At 39.5% G+C, this 27,223-nt stretch overlaps 1 protein-coding gene across 1 annotated transcript in view; it reads right to left on the bottom strand.

Annotated features, from left to right (window-relative positions):
• IMPG2 (interphotoreceptor matrix proteoglycan 2) overlaps positions 1-27,223 on the bottom strand; it is a 53,397-nt gene that overhangs the window by 16,956 nt on the left and 9,218 nt on the right. The window contains exons 2-8 of the mRNA XM_040569767.1: positions 25,003-25,169; positions 16,518-16,549; positions 16,364-16,387; positions 7,324-7,370; positions 6,802-6,893; positions 3,964-4,125; positions 973-1,031 (exon numbers count right to left, since the gene is read on the bottom strand). Coding sequence (XP_040425701.1) covers positions 973-1,031; positions 3,964-4,125; positions 6,802-6,893; positions 7,324-7,370; positions 16,364-16,387; positions 16,518-16,549; positions 25,003-25,169 — 583 coding nt within the window. The remainder of the gene's footprint in view (positions 1-972; positions 1,032-3,963; positions 4,126-6,801; positions 6,894-7,323; positions 7,371-16,363; positions 16,388-16,517; positions 16,550-25,002; positions 25,170-27,223) is intronic.

Here is a 27,223-nt window from a genome sequence, read left to right as displayed (position 1 = left end):
TTCAAGCATTTCATAATTTGATTTCTGGACCATCCTTTTTTGGTACTTCTGACAACATTGTTGGAACAGTGTCCAACCATATGGTTCCAACCATAAAACCTTCCTCACTATAACTGCTTTGTTATCCGGAAGTATCCTGGCTCAAATTTATTGGCTGGAATATTTTAAGAAATACAGCTTACAAAGTCCCAATAGAAAGCATTATTTAGACTGACCCATGAAAAGCCTGACTGGATTCTGAAAGTCATATCCAGTCCATTCAAGTCCAATCATAATTTGTGATCTATGTATACCAAAACTCACAGATCAGATGTTTCATGCATAATACACAGGATCCCCCTCTTATCCCTCCCCCCCCCCCAAATTAACTTAAAATGTTATTTTGAAGCACAAAATGATTTGAGGGAACTAGTCCTTTAAGCAATATTTATGAGACTGCAGAGAGTTAAAGCTTTTAAAATCATTTATCAAACTTTTATTCACCCACCTTTGCTTTGATCGAAAGGAGAAAAACCTTTATATACCTCAAATGCCAACCAAATTAACAACCAAATTGTCATCCCATTAAGAAGATGAAAAGAGAAGAAAATATATCACATTTTTCCAAAAAGATTCCCATGTTCTTCCTTGTTTAATACTAGGACATGTCAACAGTATTGAGGAAGTATCAGATACTGATTTTCAATTAGAAAATGCCTCTTTTAATTTTAGGTCAGAATCTTAAACTGAAGGCAAGCATATCACGTGAGATTCTCTGATGGCTGCCAGGAGCAGAAAAGAGCCAACTACATTTATATACATTTCTATGTTGACGTCTGTACACATGAAGGTATCAGTATGAAAGCACTTTTTCTTTGATTAACACATCCTAGAAACTTCCTTGCACTGATGTTCATCCAAGTGGAGTGCTAGCACATTGCACCTTCAACATGATCAGTTTCAACCACCACATATGCATCAGTATCTTTTTACCTGAATTCCAGGACATGGATGTTTTTGTATCCAGGTACTCCTTCAAATACCTTTTGGATCTATTTTGAGGGGAAAAACATGTTAACACAAATTTCCTCCGCCCTCCTCCTTTTAGTGGAAAAAGCAAGAAGTATTTTCAACATTTTCTAAAATTCTAAAAATGCATCTGAGCTGCTATTTCTAATAGAAAAAACATGGTTAAATATTCTGTCTTTAGAGAAGAAGAGTTTTGGTGACATTGCTTCATTATTACAAAAGGAAAAGAGAAAGTATGAAGCACAACATCTAGCATTCCCCAAGAGGTCTATATAAATATTCAAAGGGGGGAAAATTCAAATAGACTCTGCAGAGATCTGTACAACATCTGCAGAGAGCAGATGACATTCTCTCTCTTATTTTCTTATCTATGCAGCATAAACACTTTTTTGCCCCAAAGGTTTCCATTACTTCCCAAACCTCTTTGGATTAAAACCAATTCAGGAAAAATGCTTCAGACCTTAGCAACCTAAACAAGTGAAGCAGCAACAGCCACCTCAGGAACTGGGGCCTCAGACTCCAAAGATGCCCTAATCCATTACCTAGTACAAAACACGGCCCATCTCCACTGCCCTAAACATACAGAGGGCTCAGGAGTGACTGGCACTGCTACACAAAAATGAAGACCGGGGGCAGCAAAATGGTAGTATGTCCAGGCCCAATTCAACAGCCAACTGTGTTGACAAAAACAAGAAATAGAATACTGCAGGTTCATGTCAGTTTTGTATTTTTCCTCCCAAAAGAGCCTTGCCAGTTGAAGATTATTTTTTACTCCTCAAATTCCCCTTCTCCTCTCCAGTCTCCCTATTTTTAAACCGTCTCTGGTGAGACTTAAACAATCTGAGTGCTGCCGACTTTTTTTTCTTTTTTTTTCTTTTTTTTTTTTTATTTTTAAGAGTTTCTTTATCCAAGCAGAGAGAAAACCAGGCGAGGGATCAAAGGAGTGGAACATCCATGTGCCAGGTGGACTCGGTCCCATCTGACATTTCTTCCACACACACACTCTATGGCATTGCTACTTGGCCACACAACTAGGAAAATTAAGATGTCTAGCCTACACTAGCAACTTGTGACAGTTGTGGTGATGCTTTTTGGCTCCATTGAAGAGTACATCTCTTTCCCAGCTGGCCCAGGATCTGGCACAGGGTTAGCACCAGTTAAAGGGATTCAACAGAGAACCCCAACTAAATGGGACGAAGAAGGAAGCAAAGCTAGAAAATAGGTGACCCTACCATTTGGCACCCTAGATGCTTCTCCCAAGAGAAAGGAAAGACAAACTCTCTGCCCCAAGAAAATGATGGTTATAAGACTACCATGATAAATATAAAGTAAAATAAAATAAATAAATGGGAACAATAGGGAGAGGAAAGACAGGAGACAGCAGCATGACTGTATTTTGAGCACTTATTGTATGTCGGCGGGGTCAGTAATTTTATTTGTGGCATAGAAATTAAAACATTCAATTTAATTCAGATTAAGGTAACTTGAAATGAAGATTTAATAAATCATGCATATATGCATATATATAGATGTGCTTATTTATATACAGATATATGCAGACATGTAATTTTTCTTTGAAGTTGGTGCCTAACAGTCTCAACCATAGTTCATTCCCACTGACTCCAGTGGGATTAAAGGATGTGCTTAAGAATTTTTCTGAAGTTAGAGGGTTTTAAAATGTACTCATATGCACTGCTGATTCTGGACATAAATGATGATCGAGAATTGTCTTAGCAGCCTAGATTTCAAAGAGTATCTCACTGCAGTACGCAGTGATTCTTTCAACGAAATGCTGCTCCTGAGTGGAAATAATGGACAAGTTCTGTTGTTTATGACATCCCCACCTATCACCTACTCTGCACAGACAGATTCTCTTGCTTGAAGCTGGAGTTTCTTCTACAATCGGAAATCTGGATGCTGTGTAACCACTGAGATTTCCTAAATCCCGCTGAAGTGCTCAGCTCCTGCAGGAAACCCAGACCATGCCCACACGAGCAGATGCTGACAGACCTGAATGCCTTCTGCCTGCCCTTCACACGATGCTATGCTGTACCTGACCTGCCAGAGCTGCCTTCCAGCACTGCCCCAGCTTAGACTGATGGTTCTGAACTGCTGCTGATTCACGTCCTGCCTTTTTGGAGAGTGTGGGCAGCCTGGTTTGCCAAGACCTTCAAATAATCTTTTTCACTCCCCGGTTTCAAACCAACAACATTATGGAAGAATTCAAAGCTGAACAACAAGATGAAAAAGCTCTGAAAAAAACTCTAGGCAGACTGGTCACTAGAGAGATGTTAAATACATCTTTAAAATTAAAGAGTTTTAAGACCCAGAACTTTAAGAACTGATGGAGTTACACCAAAAGACAAACAAGAATCTTGTCACTTCTTTGTGACTTTAAAACCTCTAATGCCATAACACTGACAGGGAGAGAGACTTAAAAGTTCTGAAAGGATGGTAAGTCCAAAGGTAGCCCTGGTAAAAACAAGTCTTTAAAAGAACTAAAAGAAGAGCAATTTTCTTTCATTTATTAATAACACCTGGCTTAGTTTTTTTTGCTAACATAAGGCAAAATAAATAAGAGCAAAAAGGGGCAGGAGCAGGCAAAGTGCCTCAGAAAGGTCCCTTCTTGGAGTAACTATGCAGGAGTTGAGCACTATTTTCTGATCTCCCCAAAAACATATGTCTACTTCTGCAAAAACCGATAGCAGGCTATTTCATAAGAAACACAGTAAGAAAACTGGAGTCACTGTTTGGCAACTGGTATGTTGCACACAGCTCCACTATCTCAAAAAGGCAGCATGTCAAACAAAAGAGGATATTCTCACAGTGAATATTTTCCAGCCTGCCTCAGGCAACAAAATCCCTAAGCTGGTTCTGCAGAGCAGTCCTGGTACAGGTGCTACTATTGCTTTGCAGAGAGAGCAAAAAGAAAGAGACATAAGGGAGGTAAGTCACCTGAGAAACAAATTGTTCAGAGAGCAGCTGATGCTTCACAGTGTCTGGGTCACTCAGCTCCTCGCTGTACTTTTCTCCAACGATCACAATGCTGAACTCAATCATCTGCTCGGTTACAGGTCTCATGAGATTCTCATCCTCCTTCTTTATCTCATTATTGATCTGGAAGGAAAGGAGAGAAGGGAGAAAATAAGAGGTGATTTAGTGACTTTTTTCCTCTGAGTGTTTTTTTTTTTTCCTGAAGAAATAAATCCACTTTACTCACTGTAGACCAGATTCCTACCTATCCTGGATTTACTCTAAGTAAAAAGCATCCCCAGATATATTTGCATGTAGATATAGTCCTGTCAGCAGTCAGCACACTCCATTACTCAGCCAGGGTCCAAACATCCTCTTTTAAGTGGGCCAGAAACTTCTCCAGCCACTGCAGACCTGGAGGTTTCTCTGGCCCATGATGTGGCAAAAACCCTGAGCACCCTCCATAAATGCTATAAGGACAGCAACACATCATGGCATGACTGGTGGGCCAAACAGATGGCATGATAAATTTATTTAATGATGTGGAAACTGCAGTCCAAAGCACAGCATGCTTACTTGAGTCACCAGCACACCTTTTGCCTTATGCTGTAATGGAGTGCTCAGGAAGCCTCAGGGACAGAGATGACAACTAATGAGACAATCTAGTGAGCAAGACAATTTTATAGTATTCTCGTATTGCTGTTAGTTCTGTTTTCCCTTTGCACATCTTTGCTCTCTAGTGCACGGTTATCTAGTTGAATGGAGTTACAAACAGAAAACCAGCTGGGTGGGACATTTATAAGGCAATTTAAAGTGCAAATGTGGATACACCAACAGGCCACCTGTGCCTAATCAGCAGTGGGCTGACTTACCCAAAATGTACCCATTTATCACAAGGTTCCTGTTTACTATCCTACTTGGAAGACGAGTTACCTTTGCAAAGTTCTACATTCCACGTGTCCAGGGTGTACAAACACCCTGGGATGTTCAGCTTCGGGAACTACCATGGCTGCTGCAAGCAGCAGTGAATTCCGGTCCAATTTTCATCTAACTTCAATCAGTGAGCAACATAGGAAGAGCACTTCCTGCTTAGTTCCCTGGCATTTTACAACCAGGATACTATTTTTTTGTGGTATACTGAAAGGCAAGAAAAAACAGATCTTGTTTCATGCCTTTATTCTAGAACAAAAATTTGGAATTTGTGATTTGAGGGGGAAGGCTGGTGTAAGTTAACAAGAATGTCTTTGGCTATTTACATGCAACTGTTGCTTTTTCCCTATTAAAAAGGAAAAAAATGAGCCAGCAAAACACACTTTTTCAGCAAAACTGCGGCCCGTATTATGTATGGAGCACAAAATGGAGCTCCACAAAGTTTAGCTGCTACCTGTGAGCAACTTGTATACAATTTAGGGCCCCTCCAAAATTTTTTTTTACATAATTCTCTTCTTCCCCACACCCTTTTTTGACTAAACAACTTTGTTAAGAACCAGAATGATTAGCACCCTGCTTAAAGCTAGTTACTATTTGGCAAATATTTAATTAGCTTGCATGTATCTGCTGCTCCTACATGATTGTTCGCAACTCCACGTTGTTTGAATCATTTGTCAGTCCCCCAGAAACAAAAGTCCAGTCAACATGTGAATGCAGAAGATGAGCTTTGCTCACTCTTGGTCTTGTAACCTGCAGTGCATTTTGGCTGTTCAGAGCAATGATGAGGTGTGAGGTAACTGTAGAGAGTGAAAACACTGTAGGCAGCAGCAATCAAATTCTGGATTCTTTCTGATTTACTGAGTGGTCTTATTCTCTGCTCAGGCAGTTCTGTTTCAAAAAAGAATAATGGTGTACATGGGACCAAACCACACGTTTGTGGTACATAAATATAAAATCAGACCCTGGACTTGAGTCAGAAGCTGTCTGCCTATTTCATACTCAGTGTTTATTCCTGGAATCACAATATCAGATCTCAGCAGTCAGCTGTGAAAGCTCTAGAAAAAAGCACAGAGTTTGGCCCAGCTTCGTGTCATGGCCGTGCTAGGTTACAGAACAGTGCACAGTTAAACTCAGTACCATAAATCAGCTTCTACTTATATGCAGCATGTGCAATTTTGTAAGATTATCAGTAAATCCAATGAGAGTTTCACACTTACATAAAAACAAGTGCCAGCTGATGCATACTACCCATTTTGCAAAATTTTCTTCAGGGGGCATGTAGGCTGACAAGTACCGCAGTTGGAATCTAGAGTTTGGGCTTAAATTTTAATCCAGAGGAGCTGTCTCCTGGAAGCAAATGCTTCCCTGGGACCTATTTGGTGGTCAGCACTTTTAAAAGCCAGCTCGCTTTTACAGAGACATTTCAAGTACTTGCTCTAGGCTTCCCTGTGTTAGAGTTTTGTTTTAGATATCAAGGTGAGGGTGACTGTAAGACAATAAATAAAAATTCATCCATGTCAGCAGGGGAAAAGAAGCAGGGAATCAGGAGGAATCTTCAAGGCTATTCAGGCTACCTCTGCTACCTTAGGCAACTGTACCACTCGGACCCTTCAAACACTAGGACAGCAATTTGAAGTGCATTGTGTTTCCACAGGAATAATAACACTTCACATTCTTCGTGGAGCTTTGAAAAGCCCTAGACATTCACTGTCTAGTCCTACGTCACTATCAAAATCTTCACTTGATAGCTCAACTGATTTGTTCTCTCTTGCTGAGGGGGAAGCTACACAGCAAAGCCACTGCAAATGAAAGAACACCTACCCAGGAAATTATTTAAAAGTTTCTAAGGTTCATGCTCTGCTTTTATGAAATCTTAATAAAAACACTCACAGTTGTGTCTGCATCTTCAGTTTCATGGATGGTACCACCTGCAGGACTCTCAACGGAGACCTCATGAGGGGGCGGAACATTGGCAGCTGCATCTGAGTTTGCAAGAGAGCAGTATTATTATTTTTTCTCATGTACATGTAGATACACACGTGTTCAGCAAGTGTAAACTAACAGTAACGCTTGATTCTTATTCCCATCATCATGACAGAAATACCACAGAAAACACCCAAAGAGCCTCAGAAAAAGCATCAAATATGCTAGTCAGAATTAAATGCTAATGTTCTAAGAGGATGTATTCTGGGGAACAAGAAGTAAGTGCAGTAAAAATTGCACAGAAGTAATTTCTTAAGTAGGATTTTCGATTCATTTCATCACAAAATAACAGCAACATATAACCTGATCACCAGATCAACAGTATTATTTGGAGATGGAAGAATTCACAACTCTTTCTCAAATCCACAAGCCATCAGGTTGTTCCATTTTCAAGTAATTGGTCTTGACATAATTTAGATGAAAACTGACCTCTCAGTGTGGTAACATCAGCATCCGAAGCTGGAGTTGGAGTCCCACTCCTGTTAAATAAAAGTAAAACCAAAAATTGAAGTTGGACATGGTGAGATAGATCCATTAGTTTTTTATTTCCCTGTGATTCTGCTGTAACACCAAAAAGCATGTTTGCAGAAGAAGTTTCTCATGGTACTACTTGCTGATAACTTCATAAAAATTAGGCTTTTCAATATTTTAGCTATCTTTTGCAACTCAGATACCAGGTCATGTGCATCTCTGGGGATGCAAACTTCCCTTCATTCCAAGTGACCTGGAGTCCCCTCTAAAAAAAAAAAATGCTTTTGGCCTTCTAGTTGTTCTGTAAATGAAGCAAATGCAAAGACCACTGAGATAAAGCAAAAAGATACCTGTAATGCTCTATAACTCCCCCAGTTTTAAAAGTAGCCTACAGTACCCCAAAACATCCTACCTGTACTGAAATCACTGCAAGAAGAAGGGTCCATCATGACTTTTACCCTGCTTATTTGGAAAACTTCAAAAGCATCAGTTTCCAATTATTATTGTCCAGTTACTACATTCACACACATACAAAACAATGCCAGGCCAAATATGAAAAAGAAAAATATTTCAAATAAAAATCAGATGAAGACTGTCAGCTTGAGGAAAAACCAACAGCTCTGACATGGCTCTAACAGTAAACCCAAGCACCTTGGAGCCAATTCTGTGAGCCCTGAGTCAAGTTACCAAGAACAGGAGACACACTCTGTCAGAAACGAGTCTTTCCTGAATGAAGAAAAAAATATTTTTCAGGTTTGTTATATTTTCAATATATACAGCCCAATTCATGAGATTGGAAACTTAAGTGCTGCAGAGAAATTGAACACTAAATTCAGAACTCCAAACATCATTGAAGCTCACTGCATTGAGACATTTCTCCCATTTCTTTTCTCCCATTTCTACAGGAACTCTTTTTGTTATTTGTAGACATACTTGTACTATAAAATAAACATCGCAGCAAGAAGTCTTCTCTGTAATGTATGCAAGTGCTTATACTATCTGAGCCATGCTTTCCTAGCCTTGCCAGGTTTTTGAATCACATACTAGATTACTGATCTTGCTGTCTGCCCTCAAACAAAACTCAAACCAAAACTGATGGGTATTTTGCCTCCTTCAGGATTTATAATGAGTCTCTGTATAACTCCAAAAAACAAAGGGTTCCAGCGCCAGCCAGCCAAACACATCCAAAGTTAGATACTGAGATACCTGGACATAAGCGTATGACAAAACATGACAGTGAATTCACGTCTCAAATTTTGTTTCTCCCCCCACCTCTCTCAGACATGCAACACTTAACAACAAACAGATTTAAGATCAATCTGGTGATTTTTCTATTTAAACCAAGAAACTTGGTTTCCCATCCTTTCCCAGGAGGCATAGGCTATTCTTGCACATAATGACTACCAATGCCAAACTACAGCAAGTTCAGAGAATATTAAACCGTCAGGGTGAGATCTACATAACAATGAGAAAATATTAATAAAAAAAAAAATAAAATAAATAATCTCCAGGTGAACACAGCAGAAAATACTGATTCAAGAGTTTAAACGGTACCTTCATATATTTTCTTAAACAACGAAAGCCTACGAGCTCCATGCAGGCTTTGCAATGGCCAGTTATTTGTGTCTGCTTCCATCTCGTGGACAGTGTTACCTGTTTTCATCCAGGCACAAGGTAACTCCCTACCAATTCTTTGACAACCTCAGAAAATCTTGGAGTGATTCCCAAGAGTGGTAAGGCAAATTTTACTAGAAAGCAAGCATAATTCAGGCAACATACTCTCTTTGCTGTTGACATCACAGGTACAGTCACAAGTATCTCATTCAGAAAACATCAGTTTCTTTCTGCTAACAACAAATAATCAGTAAAAGGATTTAGATTTTCTTAAGAATGCTGATTTTATTTTAGAGTTTCCTTATTTATTTATCATATTAGAACCAGAATCAAAACTATTACTTAATTTTCTTTGGTCAGCTGAAATATTTTCCAATTCAACTCACTTAGTTCTAAAGGACATACCACTCTTATAAATTACAATAGGTTTTAGATTACATCTCTACCAGTTTTACATATTTTACAGCATCAGTAACTAAAGCATTTTAGTGAATCATATTTAATGATGATACGTTCAGAAATAAATATGACACTGCTTTTCAGAAGAGGTGAAACACTGGGAATTCACTTAACACACTCTTAATGTAACTAAGGTCACATAATAGAAACTCAACAAAAGCAAAGTGATGTGCAATGAAACAACTCTTACAAGACTTGTAATAGTCTGATCCACTGAAGGGCTCGAAGTCATATAAGCACATCAGCTAAGGCTTGTATCAACCTCCATTTCTTCAGAAATGGACAGACAGAAACCTGACTTGCTGTGGCAGAACTGATCAGGTTCTGAGCTCAGCCTGAGGCTCACTGGACTCAGTTCGGCTGCCCACATATTGGTCAGTGCCTTGTACAATTCATGGGGCCTCCAGGTTCTCCTGACCTGACCCAGAAGGCCCAGTCGCCCCCAGATCCCACCATGTTATACCTGTCAGATATCTGCAAGGCACGTGCTGTCTCAGAGAGACTTGAATGGCTATTTAATCCAACTGAGCACCTAACTTCATGCAGGGTTAGGCCTGGCTAAGGGCCAAATGCCCACTCAGCCATTCTCTCACTCCCCCTCCTCACCAAGACTGAGGGAGAAACTAAGATGAGAAAGCTCACGGGTTGAGATAAAGACAGGAAGACCATTTACCAATTGTCAGTACAAGCAAAACAGACTTGGTTTTGGGAAAAGTAAGTCATCTTAATGCTAATTACAATAGATCTGGGTAGTGAGGAACAGACAAACATTAAAACGACACTTTTCCATGGGGAGGCACGGGGCAGCCCTGGCCTTGCCTCACACAGGAGCCCCACAGCCCCTTGCCACCACCTGGTATAATTTCACCTGCCCATGTACTGCAAGATCAATTTTAACAAAGTTGTTTTTTCAGGTAAACAATTTCAAAGTCAGCAAGAAAAAACAGGGAGAATGCTATGGTATAAACCACACTTTTGAAAGAAGAAGTTTGTAAATGGAAAAGCCTAAAAGTAGTTTTCTAGAGTGGAGTACTACTTCTTGAGTACATAACTATTTTTAAATATATTATAACACAATTTTCCAATTTTCAACGGTCCCAGAGCACTCTCCCAGTCACTGACTGGAATGAGAGAGGCTCATTAGGAAAACCAGGCTACTTCAGTGCACCCAGCAGCAAAGCTCGGGCAGGTGAACACGTTGGTTGGCCACACCGACTTGTGCACTGGGTTAGCCATGGGCTGGGAACCACCAACAAAGCTGGGCCATTTGGCAACTGTGAAAGTGATAAAAATCCAGGGAGGAATACAGCTTTTGTCATTCAGAGCGTAGCAAAGCCATCACCTGAAGCAGTAGAACACCACGTGCTTTGTCAGCAAAGAATACATTCTTACTGAGCTTCTAAATACAGGCCTCCAAAGCCTAGCCATTTTTTGACAAAATTCTGCCTCATAACAGGCTGAAAATTAAAAGCCAAGGGCTTAAATAAAGCCCCACAAAACACTAATCAATCTAATCAAGTGAGACCAGTCAAGAACTGAATTTGGTCACGTTAACAGTTACCACTTTCTTCTCACAAGGATAAAAATACTGTTTTAAGAAACCATGCTATAACAAGTCTCACTTTATGCACAAATTTGTTTTTTTCTTTTTTCCTCTTCTTCCTCTTAGTATTTTAATGTTTCAAATTAATTTATCTCCTCAAAAATGGCACTAATCCTAGTTATCTGTGAGGAAGCCACTCAAAATACTTATGACAACACACATATTGATCCCCAGGCTTTACTTTTGGTCATACTTAAAACAAGCAAGCCACACCAGGTGACGAATTATATTCCAGCAAAAGCTTATGGTGAATTTGAGAGAAATAGGTATGAAATGTAATTTCTATAGTCCTACCTGCATAACTGTTGCTCTGGACCACCTTGGCTGAGCAGTAAGCAAAATACAAGTATATACATATAACTACAGAGAGGCAGGAGTGAATATGCACAAGCAGATGTCTAAGCAGCAAAATGCACAACACCTCACTACATTTTGTTGGCAGAAATGACTAGTTTCAGATCACACAGGTGTGCTAGACACCTGGATCTAGGCAAATTTAGGGCATGGCTCATAAGGGTCTCAAGTTGATCTAAGCAAATGGTGCTTATGGATAGCCCATACATTTCAGTACAGCAAGTACAGCTTGGAGATACAGTCTATACTGCCCCTTTTCAAATCCCCTTGCAAGTGCTTTTTCATGACATCAGTCACATCACGGAAAGACTCAGGAGGTTCCAAGTCCACCAAAGCAGATAGAGTCTCACTGACCAACAGGCAATTGAAGAGCCTAAATAAGTCCTTATATGCAGCCACGTCATGTTATTAAGGACAAGCACCACTCTGGACCTGTCAAATGGTGCATCAGCAATACCATTCCTCCTCATGATTTTTTTTTAAGTGCATTAGTTATATCTTTCTCTGCATTTTTCTCTATATTTTTCCTCCAGGCTAAACTATCACCTCAACTCCACTGCTGAAGAATGTACCATCTTCAGATCTGTACTACAGGTTACAAATATTCATCAGCTTATTTAACAATTTGAATGTCCTAAAGTCTAATTTGCTATGTCAAGCATTTAATTTTCTTAAACATTATTATTTCAATGCTCATATTGAAAAGCCTTGCTCAAAGAAGGGAAAAAATAACTTTATGGTCTGATTTTCTTCTTTTTAATCACAGGTCCTTGAACTAAGTAAGTATGCAGCTTCAGAAGTATTTTTATCCAAGTATGGAATGGATGACTGAGCCTTGTATTTATATTCCTTTTCTTTTAAATTCTACTTGTGCTTAATTTTTATATAGGTTGTTCTTTAATTTTTACCTCTTTGGTTTTTAATTAAAGTGGAATAAATCTTTCATATTGCTATCTGACAGTAGAGAGCACAAAAGAAAATACACAACTAAAAAGGAGCAGCCTGGAAATCTTCACATAGGGTAAAGCTGTGCAGATGCTCAAAAACTGTTGAAACAAGCAATATTGTTGCCAAGTCCAAATGCAGGCAGAAAAGGAGTTCAAGTATGTTTCTACCCCACTGAAGGCAGCTGAAATGATTCCAGCAAGACCAACACTTTTCTTTCATGGAGCCCATTTAGAGGAAAAGGTTCAAAATTTGAGTTGATATGCCATCAACCATTGCTGCTACCGCCGATGAAGTACGGATCCTAAATTTGCCAATGTATTTCACATCAGACAACACAGACAGAAAGGAGGAGGTCTGGACATGATTTATCATGCCTAATTTCACTAAGTCCACAATCAGCAAGTACCCCTCAGAAACGACAAATGTTTCTATTTATTTCATTTTATTTGACATTAATAGCCACTTCTGAGGAACTGAAAAACAGCACATTATTATATTCAACCTTTCCAACTACCCCATACTCCTTGTATTTTCTTCCTTATGTTATTATTCATACAGCATTCACGAAACATTCTGACATAAAAGGTATGGTTTTCTACTGCAGCTTTTTTGTTCTACTCCTTTGCCTTCAGTTTATCCTCAAGATCTGGCTTTTGACTTTGCATGAATGAGACAGGATGACTCATGTGGCGTCATTTCAGATGTCATGTTGCATCCTCCAATATTAACACAACAAAATCCATTATGCAAAGTCACAGTGGCCTAATGAATAAAGAAATATTAAAAACCTTTAGCTGATGCAGTGCTCCCACATTTCTGACCTAGACAAGACTCCACAATTTCCATTGGGCTGCTCTATACAAATCTAGATTGTGTCCCATATGTTACTTTTCCTTTGAGGTTTTCTCCTCCCAATACTTAGTTTAATCCCTCAACTCCTTAAAAGGCCAGGCTAGCTGAGCGTTTAACCTACGTGAATGCAAGTGCAAGTCTTACAGGAACAAACTCCCATCCTGCTGTTACGTAATTCTCAGTAATGCCGGATTGTGAGTTATTCTGGGAAGTAAACCACACGAGTACAAGACACCTTCCTGTAGGCTACACTAGAACTATCTTAGCATTTAGCTAGCTGAAACCAGCTTTCTACACCTAGATAGGGGCACAACACTGACAGCATGGTAGGATATTATGAGATATATTAAATTATTTAAGTCACATCTTCAATTCTACAGTTGCTTATAGCTTTCAGCACAGTTACACTTTGATCTAGAAAGGCAGTGTAGTTAAAATGACCAATAGATTTAAGGCTCTGTCTTCAGTTCCAGATCAGCTCTAAATTAAGGAAATGAAACCCAAGTTCTTTCACAGAAAAAAAAATGGTCAAAGCTCATAAAAAATATGAAATATAGGCTTAGGGCTAGGTGTACAAACTAGTACTTGCTTCTATGCAGTAACTCAAAAAAATGGAGTTCACCAGAGGACCTATGTTACTCTCCTGCTTTAGGCATCCTCCGGAAGCCTGTTGTCCCTGGCAATGTGCAAGCCTCACCTGAGCATTTCATCTAGATACTGAAAGCTAGTTAGGATAGTCCCTCCATCCCTTGATACCAGGTCAATTTCCCATTCTGACAGATGTCACAGCCAGGTGGTGAGACAGCCACTTTCAATTCACTGCCCTGCCCTGCACACATCTGCAGGACAAGTTTCTCTGCACAGGTAGGTCAGCCCCCAGCCTCAGTGAGATCTGCTGGAGAAAAGCCTGTGGGCAGGTCATCACTGCACTGCCCAGGAAACAGCAGGACTGCACTCACATTTCTTCCTGTGCAGGAGGGACTTGATGCTAGACTTCCCTCACCATGCTTTAAAGACTGGGTGATCCTGGGTTGCAAACTTACTCTGATTTCTTACAGGAAAAAATTAAAAAAGGCCTTCAGTTTATTCTGATGTGTACTGGGAGGTCTAGCATATTTTTGCAGGCAGTAGTAATGTTGGCTGGTGACAATGCTGAGATGACTCCTTCACTCCTCTTGATGGAGGATATCTGAGGTATCTTATACCCATGGCAGCCAATAATGGCTTCTTTTTTGCATGACCCTGACTTACAAACTTAAAAATCTTAAACCTTGTGGTGCAGAAGCATCCAGAATGCTCTTAGAATTATATATAAATAATGTTGTCAAGCTAAATTATACAAATTTCTTTCATATACTCCATTATCCAGAGTAAATCTACCTGTTTCTAACTCACCGTTCTAGTCCTTTATCACTCTATGATATAAAACTACCATATACAAACACAAGTCAAACAAAAATTTTAACAGGAAAAAGATACAGCAAAGCTAAAGTTTAAATTGACAATGATAACAAAGATCCCATCATAAAGCTATGAACAACCTGAAGTAATATATGTTTGGATAAAAGCAGTATTTTTGAGAGAGAAGCAATATAGCTCCGCGATTAATTGATTTGGGTAAAACTTGCCAATTGTTTGCTGGAGCCCCTTTAACGTCTGTCACAAGGCACTCGATGGATGGCTTTTATATGAGTGCAACATTAATCACTCCAATCCACCTTTCAATCAAATGTTGGTCTTTTTACATGGTTAGGATGTTTAGCCCAGTGCATGTAGTGACTCTAGATAAATTCGTGATGACTAATTCGTCTCATATAGCTCTACATTTACTAGTTTTCCTGAACAATCACAATGAGGGATATAGTGGCTTTTCAAATTCAAATTTCTTCTTCTTTTTTTTTTTTTTTTTTTTCCAGAGCCTCCAATATTCAAACTGAGATAAATGCAACTCTGAAATCAAATTTGCTGATCAATAAGATGTAGTTCCATTCACTTAAGGAGCCAATCTAGAGAACAACTGATGCTAATGGGAAAGAAATTGTCCCGTTAAGTTTACAAGAACAAGATTTTTATTTCTGTTGTTGCTATTTTCTCTTTGAAAATAAAAGCATATAAAAGTTTGGTCAATGTTACATTCTCAACAGAAGAAGTTCTGTACAGATTTACACTACTCAACTGACCAGTGGGCTTAGGGGAGTCCTTACATCAGAGAAGAGTTCAGCTCAATAGGACAGAGAAAAAAGAATCTTTTAGCCATTGCTTTTGCCTTTACATCTTATGTTATTAATTTTAATTTATAATATTGCAGTTAAAAAAATCATCATAAGAATAATTACTTTGGGATGTCAGACTTTTTTTAAGATGTGTTAAGTGACTACCCCTTCCAGTAAATGAATTACTCATTTGTCATAGCTTCACAGGGTCTGTAAAGCAGGGAACTGAAGCTGCTTATTTTTCAGACAAGTTCAGCACTAGGTTGTTTGGGTTTGAATTGCTCTAAAAATAACCAGTTAGATTAAGTTCTGGGAATGGAGTTATAATAATTTGATCTGGTTTTCCTTCCAGTTCGAAAAGACAAAAATAACAGTTCAGGTTTGCTTTGGTAAAAAGAAGTCAAAATTCAGATTAGTTTTTATTTTTATTCCCTTGTTAAAAATGCGAGAAGCCCACACAGACAACTTCCTTGTGCTTTTAGAGCACCTCTCTCGAAAGTTTTCTGAAAAAGCATTTCAGAAACATTCCCTTTTTTTCTTGCTTTTTGTAACGATGACCAGGTCTACCTTTGGGAAAGGTTCACAATATAACCAGAACACTAACACAATTACTGGGGACACATCTCTTTCCCAAAATAGATTTTCCCCACTAAACCTCTTCAGGTAAATAGCCTGCACATGTGCCCGACTGGCAACAAGGTGATGACATACTTAAGCAAAAGTACAAGCCCCAGATTGACTGGGATATTTTCAGCACATCAAGCATGCTAGGACAGCCTGTGAGAAGTTCACACGCAAGAAAGACAGGATTCCTCCAACATACCGAATACTTTTCTATAAGCCCTTGCACAGGGATGAATTTTGTTCATCTTGAGTTCGTTAATCAACTCCAGCTGCAGCAAGAACTGGAGAAAGGACTGATGAAGAGGCTATTTAAAAAGGGAGAATGACTTACCCACATGACCAATCAGTGCAGGAGCTGACAAGAAAGAAAAAATAAATAAATTTAAAAAAAAAAAAAGAGAGAGAAAGGGGTTACAAAATGTCACAACTCAACTCTGCTATTATCTCCAGGCAGAATAAAATGCAAAACAAATGTAGATACTCACCCAGCCATTGCTTCCTTTGTATAGGACAGTTTCTGGAAAACAAACAAACAGACCCTAATTATATTTGAGAATCAAAAAGTGGAAGGAAGTCAAATGCAGTTTCTTTCCTCCTCTGCACTAAAAGAATGATCTTTTCTTTGTTCTATATTCATTTGTTAGGTTCAGAATTTATTAATTAAGCTTTTGCTGAAAATAAAATGCATTTCCAAAATACAACTGAAACACAGCAACAGATGCTGTAAAGAACATTAGGTTTGTCAGAAGATGCACTCCTTTTCCACATTTTCCTGCAGAAACAATGTTCTCTCAACGTAGTGAAGGCTAGGAATGAAAACTTTTTCAGTAAGAGCTCTTAAGAAATACATTATTTCTGCTACTTGTCTATTGATTTAAAACCATCTTTTTCTAAGTACAGTTACAGCTTAAATTAATGTGGTAAGATTAATCTGAACACTTTGCTTAGGACTATACAAGTGACAGGGGTGACATTTTTTCATAAATTGGTGTATAACGGCTAAGGCAGGGCTACACAGTTAACAAATTTTCACCAAAATCCTCATAGCAGTGATGAAATTGGTTCTAGAAAGAGGTCACAGGAGTTTCTGTGGGGTCCCCACAAGAAGTGGAGGAGATCCTGAGCATTCTACAGTGTAATGAGGGCTGTTGAAGAGCAATGTTGTGTCTTGCTGCTGTTCTAATGTAGACAGAATATAAAATACTTACATGACTGTTGTCCACACAAAATTTCTGTTTCTCACTGCTTTCTGGGGAAAATGGATTGTGTGGTGGTTTATCGGGCTGGCTTTCTTTACACAATCAATGCAGGGCTAATAAAACTACTGGACTTTTAGTATTTTCAAGGAATCATTGCTCCTCATGGTGCCTGTGCTCAGCTTCAGTGCACTGGGATATGCAAGGAAAAGAAAAACTGATTCCCTTTCTCCAAGCTTTTGAAAATTTATACACAAGAAGCAAGTCTTTTAGTAAAAGGTATTTGTTCATTAAAAAAAAGTAGTTTGTAAGTGCTACTGAAAACAAACCCAGTTATTAGGGCCCCCCCATTTTTTTAATACCAACAGGTAGTCCGTACTCAGCAGCTGTGCTCCCTAGGCCAGAAAGGCCACTGACAGCAGAGGTCAGTATAATCCTGATCATTTTGTAGAACAAGACGGAGACTCCCCAGCAAGCGTTATAATTGGCCAAAGCTCTGTTGTGGGGTTGTCTGAGGAACTGGTGGCACCCAGCTTTCTCAAGCCCAGGTCCCAGGACCTACCCAATACGTCTTGCTATTGCAAAATCTTCTATCTGATAAATCGTAAGAAGAACTGACCAAACCTGAAATGCCTCATTATTATTTTATAACAGACATGACACATTTTGTCTCCACATCTACATTTTTTAGGCATCAAATTATTCAGTCCTCACCCAGTTTTGTAGTAAACTAGGAAAGCCTAATACTGCATGAATCGAATGACAGCCTCTTCATGACGTGGCTGGATTATCCCTTAATTCACCTCATTCAGGACAGAATATTCACTCCATGACAAATCACCTCTTTTGTGAAATAAAGTAACTTTGATGGATTACATGCTTTAAATGACTAAATGACCTGTCTTTTCATCATTCTTTCTCTGACAAAATGTCCCACTAGTTTTAACAACAGCTTTGAGAAATAATGGTAAAGATTGTCGCCCTTATATTTGCTTGCTACCTATGCTGTGTAGCTTAATGCAAACAACAAAGAAAACGCATGAACTGCAAGTTACAGATGAGTTGACCAATGAAATATCAGACATCCATTAGAACCCATATGCCACTACAAAACTTGCAGAGAAATTATCATCATCTTGCAAATTATGTCACAGGTAAAATCTCAGTTTACAGTAAATTCAAAAGAAAAATACGATTTCAGTACCCACTCTGAAACATAAGATCTTTTGTATAACATTAAATGTATGGTTTTTGTTTTGTTTTGTTTTTTGATTTTTTTTTTTCAACTGGAAATGTGCAAATGAAAATGAAGCATCCCCTGTGGCTAAACTGGCACAGTCTGCAACATGTTGTAGTGATTGCCTTCCTCTCCCTTAAATCTCTAATTTGCATTCCAGTCTGGGGTGAGGGCAAACACTGATACACTTGAGTTTTAAGGCAAATAGGCACCTTTTCCCTCTAATTAGAAGCCAAGAGCTCTAGAGTTCTAGTTTGGGCTTGGTTTCTCACTTAGTATAGAAGAGCCTTTGCCAAATTACCTCGCCTCTCTGACTCAGTTCCATCATTTGCAAGATGGAGTTACAAACATGCTCCTACCTACCGCAAAAGGATCTGTAGGGATTAATTAACATCTCTACCCTTCGAATACTTGAAGTCATCTATAAATAGTTCCACATAGCAGCGGTAGCCACACCACAGCTTGAAGGCTTGGCTTTTACTCAGTGAAGCTGCCTCTGGCAGATGCTTTGCATAAAATCAGTTCTCCTGAGACACTCATAACACAATCATACCAATTTGTCTAAAGCTGGGAGCTGAGTTTTGTGTCAGTTGCACTAGTGCTTACCCTTCTCAACACACTGCAGTTAGTTTTATATAATGCAAAATTATCACAAAATTATTTAGAGTCCATAGCATTAAATACAGACTAGCACAAACTCACATGCAGTACTGACCAGATGGATGAGCTTCTCTTACGAACCTGCAGAAAAGCAGTTGTATCAGATACTCTTGCCTGATCATAAGAGAGAAACCTTATGCACAGGAGACAAAATATCTTTCTTGGAGGCAATTCCAGGCAGAAGAAAAGGGTAGAGGAAATGTCAAGGAGATCTTCAATAATCTCATATTAGTTTAATCCCATCTATGCAGGATTGTACCAAGCATGTTTGATTTAACCCACCTGTACACATCATTTGCCACAGGAATGTCATACCAAGAAATGATTCTTTCTTTGCCTGCCCTGGTTCCCCCCACAGCGTGCTGTAGAATCATGCTCTCACAGAGGCAAGGCCAAGGCGTTAGTCGAGGATTCAAGGAGGTAGATAAAGTCCAGAACTGAAGCTAGTGTGAAAGACCAGAATGGATCGCAGTACTCTGTTATCTGTCAGACACAGTCCTGACAGATAGCGTGAAAATGTTGTCTACAGTGAGCAAAAGCAGAGAGAGCTGGAAAGCCTTAGTGAAATAGTTTTAGCCACATCCCACTTGAAGTGAAAGCTAGAGAGCCATGGTAAGGTGTCAGGAGCTAGTTAAAGGTCCAGTCTGTCCAGGAGGAATCAACTGCACAGCAGAGGTGAACTCCCAGCATAGAAATGATTCCTCAGTGTGTCTTCGGCAATGCTATCTAGAAACAGGATGCAAAACAGGGAGAACAACAACTCCAGATTTGCCAAGGAAAGGTGCTGATCAGACAAGGGTGATGAGGAGGAAGTATTGTTTTTGAGCTCTGCATGCAAAGAGATAAGCATAGGCCTCACAGCTGACAGTTTCTGAACTGTGTCAGCAGTCAAGGGAGACTGAACAGCAAGATTTATGCTGGAACTAGACAAGAGTGACCCCAGAGAGAATTTACACCGAAAGAGTTTTTACTACAGAAAGAGTTTAAGAGATGAAAAGGAGATGAGGCAAGATTCGCAGAAGGAACTGGGGTTTATAAATTTGCATGTGTGGGAAGTTTTGTGTTTTGTTGTCATTGTTTTATTTTAAAGTTAGAGAAGCTTTCATCTTGCAATGCAAGAAGAGCCAAAGTCAATAGGAGAACAGGAGAACAATAAGTGTGGGGATAAGAAAGATGGTGAAAGAAATATGAAAGAAAGACTCAAAGGAGTGCGATGGAGGAAAATTTTTTGTATCCTTAAGCAGGCAGGGAGAGAGGAAGGGAGGGTGTTGAAAGAACAGCAGAGATCTGCTTTACTTTCAGATTTAGAAGAACCTGGAAATACACTACATAAAGAAAAAAATATTATGGTATCTCAGTCAGTGACCAAAAAGATCCTGGAAACTAATGAAAACATTTGATTAAACAGTAAAAGACACATGGTTAGCAAGGAGGATCAGGCAGAACAGAACAGGCAGAGGAGAGAGAGCAGAAGAGGTCTTTCTGCCTCACAGGAACCTTACGAAGACAAAACCACCTGCTGCGTGAGAAGGTCAGAAACTACAGCACTGGGAGACAGCAGTTAAAAATGACTCAGATCAATGGCGTGCTGCCTCCTGTCTTTGAACACAACTCAGAATCCAGGCAGGATCAGATGCTGTTGCTACATGCCCATTTCAGCATGCTAAAGGTGTTTTGCTGTGGTATCCAGGAGCATTTAGTCTGTGCTCCAAACACAGACTGAAATATACAGAGCTGCTGATAGACTGAAAGGTACAAATGTACTGCTGAGTCAACACAACTGCAGTTTTTGTTTCCTGGCCCAGGAGCTTTCTGAGCTGACCTTTAGTAACTAAGTGCCTCTCATCACTGCTTAGGGGATTCTTTGCTTTCCTGTCTGCCTTTTGGCTTTCAGACAAAGCTGTATTACAAACTCCACTGTCTGTAAATGCTAGAAGAAAACAGAAGAAAAAAAAACACCAGTTTGGTGTTTTGCTCAACCCTAACGCCTTACAGACAAAGAAGTTTGTGTTGTTCTGCTGAGCATCTTGTCTGTAAGACAGGGCACTGGTGGAGCCTAGCTTGGGAGCTCACCGCACACGTAGGCCACCTCGACTGCACTCCTGGTGAGCAGATGCCAGCAGTTAAAAGACACAGCAGAAGCACCAACAACTGGCTCACCCTTAATCCTATTTACTATAATAGGCTGCATATGAAAATTCAGACCCCCATTTTCCTTCCATGAGAAAGGTTGCACAGAATTAAAGAAAAACTTTACAACGAAATAGGCAGGGAAGCCAATTCTTACAGCTAAAAGTCTTTCCTTGGAGAATCCCCAGAACACACAAATTCCTCCCTAAAGAACAAGGGAGAGAGGTGTCAAAACAGTTCCCCCAGCTACTCGAGAACTGTTGCATTATTTCTGTAATTTATAAAGCCAAAAAATGTGCCCAGCACCTACATGGGTACCTCATGAAGAGATATCATAGCCCAGCTGTAGACATTCCTATGAATGGCACACAGATTTCTCATTCGGCTGCAGTGCTGCCATCTCACAGCAAAAAGCACATGGCTCTTGGGAAATCCATAGATACTTCTGCTTGCTTTTCTCCCCTCTGAGATCTTTCAAAAACTATCTAAGCTTTTTTTATTAAAGAGTAGCAGAAGTGCTGCCTTCTGAGGCACACCTCCCTTACCATAGAAACCACCTGATGACTGATGAGCATATCCAGCTACATAAGCCTTCACCTCCACCAAATTAGTCAAGCTTCTTTGACTATTAGAGATTGAACATTTTCCTGAAAAAAAAAAAAAAAAAAAAAAGCATGTGACCTGGGACCAGAGCTGCTCTGAGAGCGTGAAATGGAGTTCAGGCTGATAGCAGTAAGAATGTGCACCAAAAGTAAGAGAAATAGAATTGTTCTTTACCTGAACTAACCCACACTGCAGAGGATATTGCAATAGCTACAGGTGTAATTACCAGGGATTCGAGGAAAAGGTAAGAAATAAAACCACAAAGGAAGGCTAACAAAGTGTCACTCAACACAGAAAGTCTTCACCACAACAAAGTTACCATGAAAACAATCATTTTGCTGAAAGCAAATTTTTTGCTTTATTGAAAGCAAACTCCATTGATTTTTTTTGCCTAATTTTCAGATATGCTGAACTCATTTTGAGAGGGAAAATTCATGGTATGCAGCACTTCTGAAAACTGATCTTCTTGTTACTATCTACCAAAAAACACTACAGAAAGACACTCTAGAATAAAACTGTCAGAAACTGCCAACACACAGAATTCAAAAAAGGTTGCTGTGGCAATAGCCAATATATAACACCAAAAAAAAAAAAAAAGGCAGAAATACTTTGATCAATTGCAGGCTTTAAACTAAACTGTTGAAATTGACCACGGATGATTCACAAGACACAAGAGAGCAAAGGAAGATTAGAAACCAGTATTATTTAATGAAGCACCTAATGGCCAGATGAAGAATTCAGCAGGCTGAAGTGCCACCAACCACGTATGCTGCTTTTCTACAGTGCAATGCAGAAATGATTCTTCCTTTCAAGCAGCTGAACTGGTGGACTATTCACACACATCATGTTACAGGGTACTGTGCATGCTGTGAAATGATGGCAGCCCTTAGGTGAGAAGTGCTTGGTGCTTTGTAGAATCAAGCCTAAGGAATGAAAAAACATATTTGGCAACAGCTAACTAAACAAATGAATGAACATGCTGTAATGAGAGGATAAAAATTCCCACAAGTAAGGCAAAGGCTTGGCCATGTAACGTGGTCAACTCTGCTGATGAAAGCGGCAAGAACGGGATAGGACACAGGGCTTTAGAAAGCGCACCTGGTCCCACAGGCTGAGCTGTGCCCCAGCTCTTAGCAACGCATTAAACTGGAGCAAGCAACTAGCAGGAGGAAGGATATTCTTAAAAGCAAGTCATAAGCGCTTTGGACTTAATATTCTGTTTGGACTGAATATTCTCAGAGCTGCTTTGAAGAGGTTTCCACATTCTGACAAGCACGTTATGCATAAGTGCCTATGAGAAAGAGTGACTCAGTACTACAGAGAGAAATTAAATCCACACTCTGACCTATATATTAAAAAATATACCATGAGACCTTTTGAAGCTGGCTGATCTGGGATGGGATAGAGCACCCTCACCTTCAATCTGGCTCAAATTTAAATTGAGTGAAGGTGGTTGTTTTGTTTGGTTGGTTGGTTTTGGTTTTTGTTTGTTTTCAAAAAAAAGTCACCTGGTAGATTTGTGACATTCTGTGAGAAACACACTGGTGACAGCATTAAATACCCATTCACACAGACTAGCATCCCATTAGATCAGCCCATATAACAGTCACCTTTCACCAACTATGCTGAAAGCAGATAGGAGGATGAGTAGACTTCTTCCATAATATTGCAAACCAGAAGGGAATATGTCCATCCACAGGAGAAAGGAAACCTAAATTACACTGAAATACCTGAATAAATCATCAACTTTTATCTCTTTCCCACCACAACATTGGGCGATACCCAATAGGTAAAGCAGGAGCAGAAAATTAGGTGCATCATCCTAATTTCTTTTACTAAGTTCCCACTATAGATCACCTCTTTACCAAAATCTTACATAAAGCAATGATACACTTACTATGCACATAAAAAGTTCACATGAATTTTGTGTGTCTCAATCTTTTTGCAGTCTTCTAAGGACAGCAGTACCATAAGACATCACAGAAGCAAACTTTGGCTAGCATCAACCTGTGAAGACCAGTAATCAGGCTCAGAAAAAAATCTCTTCCCATTAACCACAGCAGTTTTCATACTCACATCCTCAGTGCTCATTCCTAGCACAAGAGTCCACAAAAAAGCAGAAAGGAAAATGTCGGCACATCCATACTAGCAGAATGTTACTGATTCTATAGGATCATACATTTAAGAGTTCTCATGACTTTCACGAAACTACTCATTCATTAGGTTACAAATATAGGAGAAATTGTAATTTTAAAGAAGATCCATAAACCACCATACACTTCAAGACAGCCTTTTAACCAAAGAAATTAAGATATCTACTTTAGCTTAGATGTGTACAAAACTAAGTGTTTTATTTTGTAGTAAGGACTTAACTTTAAAATTTAATTAATTTTAATTCACACAAACTCCTTAACAGACATCTTCATATTTCATTTGAGATAGGATTCTTTAGTTTAGCTTAATGCTCCTTTTATTTTCTTTAATCTAAAATAAGCTTGCTTCAACTGAAGAAACAGAATACACCAAGATATCCAGCAATTTATTAAATTCTTTTACACTTGTGCTCTGTTTTTAATCTCTGCAGCTCCCCATGGTGACAATGTTATTCATTGCCTTCATAGGACATCAGAGTTTTTTGTATGTGTAGCCAGAGTCAGGCTGCAGTGCACAGACATCACAAACCTACAGCAACATACAACATCAAACAAATAATTTCACCATACATCTAAACAGCATCAGAAATTTAGCCCAGAACCTCTAGCTTCAAAGCACCTCTTGAGCTGAAGGCATCCTCATGTGCAGTTCACAGCAGGGAGCCTGCTACATGCTGCAGAGGGCAATGTGCCACAGCCTGCCTGAGGTTGTGCTGCCTTTTCAGACAAGGATCTGGACATCCTCTGCTTGTAAGAAACACCTATTGAAAGCAATGCTCTCTGCATCATTGTTGCTTTTCCGCCAATCAGATCAGCTACAGCTTTGTGTTTGGAACTGATCTCTGAACTACAAACCCAAAAGATGGGAATATTTATGCCTGTATATTTCAGGTGCTCCACACATTGCTGCCTGCCATAAGCCAAGCAGCTTTGCACAATGGGACAGCATGCCCTTGCTCATGAGAAAATGCCAATGTGGTGCTGCACCTACCTTCACAATCAGACTTCGGTGCTCCTCAGATTGACTGAAGTTCCTGCCCATTTCAAAGATGCTCATTGTTCCTTCCTCACAGAGGCTCATCCAGGTGTGATACTCTTCACGCTCTGGCAGTCTATCCCAGAATGTCTTGAAGACCTCCCAGACTGTTTCCTGACACACTGAAGGCACAAGAAACGTCCAGTGTTAGTACAACAGGAGTGCTTCTGTGGCACAGGAGGTCAGGATAATATGGTCCAAATGCCGTATGCTTTTCAGTACGTTACTATATAGAATACAGTGACTATATAAATGACTTGTAGATGTGTAAGACATTAAATGCATCAATGATGATATGGTGGATCTTCCACACTCATATTACTTCCCTCCCTGATTTTTTTACTGAAGTAGTTATTTCATTAAAGAAAAAGAGAAGTGAGCAAGAGAGACCACTTGCCTCCTGACAGCCATCAAGAACAGCAGTAGTTTGACTGAGTGAAACTGCCTTTGATCAATGAGGCAAATATTTAGAAAATTCAGAAATCCAAAATAGTAAGGCAAACATCCTCTCGGAAAGTAGAGCTGGATCTTAATTTGTAAAAGTGGTAGTTGCGGTCAAAGCTTTAGAAGCTCAGTCAGCAACAATTCTTTTGGACTTAACTTCACATAGAATTTAAGATAAATTTCAGAAAAAAAAAAACATAATTGCATTAATCATTGAAAAATAAGGCATTATGATGACAAAACAATATAATATGCTAAACTATAAGTCATTCTCTAACCCTATTGCATATATGCACTGAGAAAGAACTGGGTATCTGTGGCTGAACAGGCAGCCTGTGAATTAAGGGTTAAATTATCTTGTATGCCAGCTGCTTTAATCTCCCTCTCTTGAATGTGCTCTTCCTCAATCAGAGCACTTGGTCACATACCACTTGCTTAAGCAAAAACCTCTCCCTGACCCAGGATAATTGGGAGAGATGAAGATTTATAGGATTTTCCTTGTGTCCTGGAAGAGAACAACGTTAAAAGGAGAAAAATTCTACAAATCACTTGCAGCAGACACCAGCTTGGAGTAACAGCAGACAAAACTGCTTTTCAGCCTTAATCTGATTTCACTAGTTATATATATACAGTTTGGCAGAGGAGCACTTTGCATTAGGAGAAAGTCTTGACATCATAAGCAAGACCCTAGAGGACAGTGACCACAAATCTATATTCGGAAAGTCATTTTCGTCAATCAGCTTAAAAATATGCTCCAGGCTGCCAAAAGCAGTACCTTACTACTATTTCTTCTTGGTACTCTGTATGCTGAATTCCAAACTGGATTAAATGTACTTGTGTAAAATTTAACAGACAGATCACATGGAAACATCCCTTCCTTCAACTACGAGAGGGACATTTTTCTTACATCCAACGGTTTTATAAGTAACAACCTTAACGAACTGTTTCATGTGTGCTCACACTCCCTTAAAGCTTCACTGATTCTGGTGCTGTATGGCACCATGCAAAAAAAGCTCTTCTCTCCATTCCAAATTTCAGTTTATCAGAGCAGTTAAGACCATTTCTCCACTGCAGAACTCTACAGATATATAATTCTCTCTTATTTCCATACCGCTGAGCACATTCCTGACAGCTTTTCTACATGGAGATTAGCCTTGCAGCTCCTTGACATGAATGAATGAAGAACAATATGGCCTTCAGACTGAATAATTACCTTTCTGTAATGTACTACTGCCCTAGCACCCCTCCGGCTTCCAGGTAGCTAGCTTTATCTGTGAGGCACAGTAATTGCATAAGGAGTATTGGAGATACTTTCAACCAGTTTTGCTTATGCATCTTTATTAACCAGAAATAAATACCAAGTGCACAAGCATCTGTGTACCCTCTCACATCCCCCCTCAAGCTGTACCGGCTGCCTCAGCAACTGAGGAAGCAAAGGCCATGTTTCCGTACAAGTTTCCACAGACCTCAAGCAATGAACCCATAATCCTGCTCAGGGATTTCTGGATCCTGCTGTAGTATTAATAAGCTCCCTGAAGCAGAAGGACATCTGTAGTATCCCCTCTACCATCCCACTCCTAAGAGCTGTGTGTCCAGGAAAAGACAAAAGGCTAGTTTCAAATCCAGAAGCCTATATAACAGGCGATACCACCCTCTCTAATTTCTTTGTGCGGAACTTGTGCCCTGCATGCTGACTAATGAACTATTACTCCAGGTGCAATGCTGTACAGCA

The sequence above is a fragment of the Cygnus olor genome, chromosome 1, assembly GCF_009769625.2.
Source record: "Cygnus olor isolate bCygOlo1 chromosome 1, bCygOlo1.pri.v2, whole genome shotgun sequence".
Taxonomy (NCBI): Eukaryota; Metazoa; Chordata; class Aves; order Anseriformes; family Anatidae; genus Cygnus; species Cygnus olor.
This window is presented reverse-complemented; position numbering and strand designations above follow the sequence as displayed.